Raw genomic sequence first — 5,000 nt, 5'->3', positions numbered from 1 at the left:
TGGTTTAGCGTGGTAGATTGTGCTCTGTTGTTTCAGTGTTCAACCACTGTTTACATTTACGCATGGGGACACCAGCTGACCTGGACACACCTGACAAAGGGCTACATTGCCCCCGTGTTTTCTTGTGGTGTGGTGAGACTCCTTGCTAGATCTCCATGACGAAGCCCGTGTGCTGCGATACGGGATGATCTTCTGATCACTGCTGAGTCAGAAGCTGCTGAACTGCAACCTTGAGACTACTAGAACATCTGGCTCACAATGGATTCAAGGTTTCACGTACAACATTGCACCTATGTAAAAGAGAAGTCAAATGTTTGGGTTTTCTCTTATCAAAAGGACAGAGAAGGCTGTCAGACGGCCGGATGGCAGTTGTGATGACTTCTCAGCTGCCCGCTACAAAACAGCTCAGGGTCATCGTAGAACATTCGATCCACTTTTGACTCCTGGGACCCATACTCCAGTGACACACACACCTGAGACTGTTTCTGCATTTAAACATTTAAAAACTGCTTTTCCCCTCCAGTCCTGGGTCTGCCCGACTACACGAAACTTTACCATCTGCCCACTCATGAACACTCTGGGGGTGGCACAGGAACATGCTGGGCTACCCGGCTGTCTATGGGCAGTGGCTGGGCAGTGGCTGATCTGCTGCTCTGTAGGTAATAGATGCAGAATGATTGGTTCTGTCACGCTTTGGTGTTTCACATGGCCCTTCAGCAACATGGCCTATCCAACATTGAAACACAACACATGACGGCTCAGCGCAGAAGTGGTTATGAAACTATTCTCTGTGCTACCGCAAATTTGACCATTAAATTTGTCTGCTAAATTCACAGGATGACACCATTCCTTTACCTGAAAATCATGATTGTTTAAAAGAAATTGTTTCTTCATGTAGCATTCAATCTGATCTGTCTGATACTCCTTTGTTTAACAGTAAGTATGTTTTTGTAGACGGATCGTGTTCTAAATCCGCGGATGGTAAGCCAATCTCACCTTCCACTCTAGTCGACAATCTAATCTCTTCCTGTGCTAAACCAACAGCTCTCGCGATCGCCAAAACAAAGGCGCGTCTAACTGGCAGCACTGTAGAGATACGTGGGAATGCGCTAGCTGATAGACATGCAAAATTGGCGACTAAGTCACAATCACATTGTCCTTTTTTAATGTCTGCCTGATCTGAAATGTTACCTGCAGTTCTTAAGGAAATTCAAATGATGCCATCTAAAACCACAGGCATTTCACCCTTTGAGGTGTTATTTATTCGGTCGACCTTACCCCATGGCTTGGAAAATGTCTACTAACCTTTCTCAAACCCCAGGAATTGGTGTTGATATTCATCTAGACGACTACGTGTCTAAATTGCTTGACGTGTTGTGTACATGCTAAATTAAAATTACCTTTACCCCTCACAGTAATTCACACCTCCTTTTTTCCCAGGAGACCAGGTGTTATGACCTCAGAAGGACCAATCTGGAGACATGTAAGTTGGTTAAAAGCTGTTAACAAATGAGCTCTGTCCATTCTATTTTTCCTCCACCTATTCTCTATGACAGGTTGCCCATTCGGGACCGTACCTGTACCCCTGAAGAGGTTTGAGCGTCGGTGAATGTGTCTACAAAGGGAGGAAGTCCTGTCCTGTTGGCTGACCTGATTCACACTTTACACATACACATATAGTTTTTCCTGTATTAACTCTCATCACAAAATCAATTAAATGTTTTTACGTTATCTTTTTCTGTTCCTGTTACTATGTATATTTATACCCCCAACATATCCTTGTGGGGTTGATCTTCCTAGCCAAGATGGATGGGATGAACCTGATGATTCTCATTTTTCAAATTCTGACAGTCCTACAGCTGAGTCTGATGTGTCTGATGATTTACATATTGAACATTTCAATCAAACCGCATACTATAAATATTCAGTTCTTACTGTGAAGCAAATGCGCCTCACCACACCCTTTTTTATCTGCGCTCTCATGCCGCATAGCACCCTCCATCCTTTCACCTTTTATGCGAGAAACATATCAACATCTGTGGTGCTCTGTAGCCGCCGGTCTTAGACGACACTGTTACGACAATACTGATCCACGGCGTCGCTATGTTATTACTCCTTTTAACGTCACCACAAGTAAAAATAAACCCTTAGTAGGCGTTGATAAACCAGGTGCTACTCCATATTGTAAAGATCTCTACTATGTTCTCACTGACCGTGAAACTAATTGGCCTAATGATTGTCTGGACCCCCAGTACTCCTGTCAAGTGGAAGGGTCTTTTAAAGCCCCTCAGATACCGCTAACCTTTCACCAATCTGACCGTTTACCTAAGGGTAATAAATTCGCCATATGTTTTTATCGTGAAGTATCAAAGATCACCGCCCCTTACGCATCTGCCATCCTCCCTATTATTGTGGTTCTCATTTTATCTGCCTATTTGGCCCCTGTATTTGTGCCTGTATTCATCGTATTATAGCCTCAGTTCAAGATTCTGTAACTACAGATCTTTTTAGCTCTACTCCAATTGGCCATTCCAATAATGGTTCTTACCCTGAGGTGACCCATTCGGCCCCAATTGACATTTACATTCATAACCATGATGCCACGGTTTCAGCGGCCTCCGATGTGGTCTCACAGACATCATGTCTTTCCTGTTAAAGGGTAATATTAACCTATGACTTTAGAGAATTCCTGTTGGTTTATTCTATGCTACGCTAGAATAACAGAGAGGATTGAAAGGAAATTCTCTTATATCGTGTACTCTCATATTATGAACTGCTATCAAATACCTATAATGAATGTATTCATTTAATTACCTCTTTAAATAAGCTGATCAACTGCTATCCTTGATTATAATATTATGCATTTCCGTGTCAACATGACACAGGACTTATTTTGTATTATGACTATGTGCTGTGTGTTTTGTTTAAATCTGTCTGACACCTGGACCAGTAGAAACTGTCCACGCACTGCTTGTTATCAATGTATATAAATACTCTTGGTTTGCATGAATAAACTTGGATGTCTATTTGAGCATGCATGTGTCAGTGTGTGTTCACTTAGGCTCCCCAGATCGATCTGAAATGCTCTGAGGCAAATAACACTTTCTAGCTCATAGCAGCACAGAACTAAAAGTTAATAGAAGTAATTGTAGAACAGGCTGGAAGGCATGATCTGAGATTCCTGGGATACATGGAAATCTAACAGGCCCAATGTTTGTTTGACAGTTAGAATAACATGTGTGTGCTTGAAATCACATTCTGAAATTCTGTCCTACCTGTATGATGACCAGCACATCATTGACCACCTTAGAGGTAGTGAAGCTGGTGAATTCTGGGTCTGGATGGTAAGAGAGTGTACCTAAACAGGCCACTGTTGAGTTCACCACCCTTAGAGAGACAGTAAATGGCCCAGCAGCTCTGAAGTCTCTCTGCTTATGAGTGTGAAACCAAAAGCTCTAGGAGAATGGAAAAGATAATAAATGAATAGAAACTGCTATGCATGTTTGTATGTGCAGCTGGTTAAAAATTAAACTGGCCTGGTCAGCATGTGCATTGGTCTGATTGCTGGTAAGGGTGTTCAACCACATAGCTACACAATCCAGGCACCATCTTCCTTAATTCCCTAAAGAACCCTTTCTTCACTACAGAATCTCCTTTGGTTTTTTACTTCTTCTACTACAACCCCAATTCCAAAAAAGTTGGGACACTGTGTAAAATGTAAATAAAAACAATGCAAAGATTTGCAAATCTCATAAACCCATATGTTATTCCCAGTAGAACATTGAAAACATATCCCATATTTAAACTGAGGAAATGTACTATTTTAAGGAAAAAATAAGGTAATTTTGAATTTGATGGCTGCAACACGTCTCAAAAAAGTTGGGATGAGGGCAACAAAAGGCTGGAAAAGTAAGTGTTACTAAAAAGAAACAGCTGGAGGAACATTTTACAACTAATTAGGTTAACTGGCACCAGGTCAGTAAAATGATTGGGTATAAAACATGTCTTTCAGCAGTAAAGATGGGATGAAATCTGGTTGGACGCATATGTTTCTCTAAAACCTGTATATACCTTTCAGCATTGATTGCCTTTCCATAGGCACTAATGCACCACCATACCATCAGAGATGCAGGCTTTTGCACTGAGCACTGATAAAAAGAAAGATGGTCCCTCTCCTCTATAGTTTAGAGAATGTGGCATCCATGGTTTCAAAAATTTCGATTTTGTCTGACCACAGAACAGTTTTCCAGTTTGCCTCAGTCCATTTTAAATGAGCTTTGGCCCAGAGAAGACGGCAGCGTTTCTGGATCATGTTCACGTATGGCTTCTTCTTTACACGATAGAGCTTTAACCAGCATTTGTGGATGGCATGGTGAACTGTGTTCACAGACAATGTGTTCTGGAGGTGTTTCTGAGTCCATGCAGTGATTTCCATTACAGAATCATGCCTGTTTTTAACGCAGTGCCGCCTGAGGGCCCGAAGATCACCGGCATGCGATATTGATTTTCACCCTTGTCCCTTGTGCACAGAGATTACTCCAGATTCTCAGAATATTTTGATGTTATTATGTCCTGTAGATGATGAGATTTACGTTGAGGAACATTATTCTGAAATTGTTCCACAAATTTTAGACGCAGTTTTTCACAGATTGGTGAACCTCTGCCCATCTTTACTTCTGAGAGACTCTGCCTCTTTAAGATAACCTTTTTATACCCAATCATCTTACTGACCTGTTGCAAATTAACCTAATTAGTTGCAAAATGTTCCTCCATCTGTTTCTTTTTAATACTACTTACTTTTCCAGCCTTTCGTTGCCCTGTCCCAAATGTTTTAAGAAGTGTAGACATCAAATTCAAAATTACCTTATTTTTTCCTTACAATGGTACATTTGCTCAGATTAAACACTTGATATGTTTTCTATCTTCTAGTGTGAATAACATGTGGGTTTATGAGATTTGCAAATCATTGCATTCTGTTTTGATTTACATTTTACACAGTG

The 5,000-nt window shown here is 41.1% G+C and overlaps 1 protein-coding gene across 1 annotated transcript in view; it reads right to left on the bottom strand.

Annotated features, from left to right (window-relative positions):
- The window catches only part of LOC108261274 (plexin-C1), a 31,650-nt gene that overhangs the window by 4,690 nt on the left and 21,960 nt on the right, over window positions 1-5,000 (bottom strand). Inside the window, exon 13 of the mRNA XM_053685643.1 lies at window positions 3,276-3,455. Coding sequence (XP_053541618.1) covers window positions 3,276-3,455 — 180 coding nt within the window. The remainder of the gene's footprint in view (window positions 1-3,275; window positions 3,456-5,000) is intronic.

This window comes from Ictalurus punctatus, chromosome 14 (genome assembly GCF_001660625.3).
Source record: "Ictalurus punctatus breed USDA103 chromosome 14, Coco_2.0, whole genome shotgun sequence".
Lineage (NCBI taxonomy): Eukaryota > Metazoa > Chordata > Actinopteri > Siluriformes > Ictaluridae > Ictalurus > Ictalurus punctatus.
Note: the sequence above shows the minus strand (reverse complement) of the source record. Positions and strands in the feature narration are given on the sequence as shown.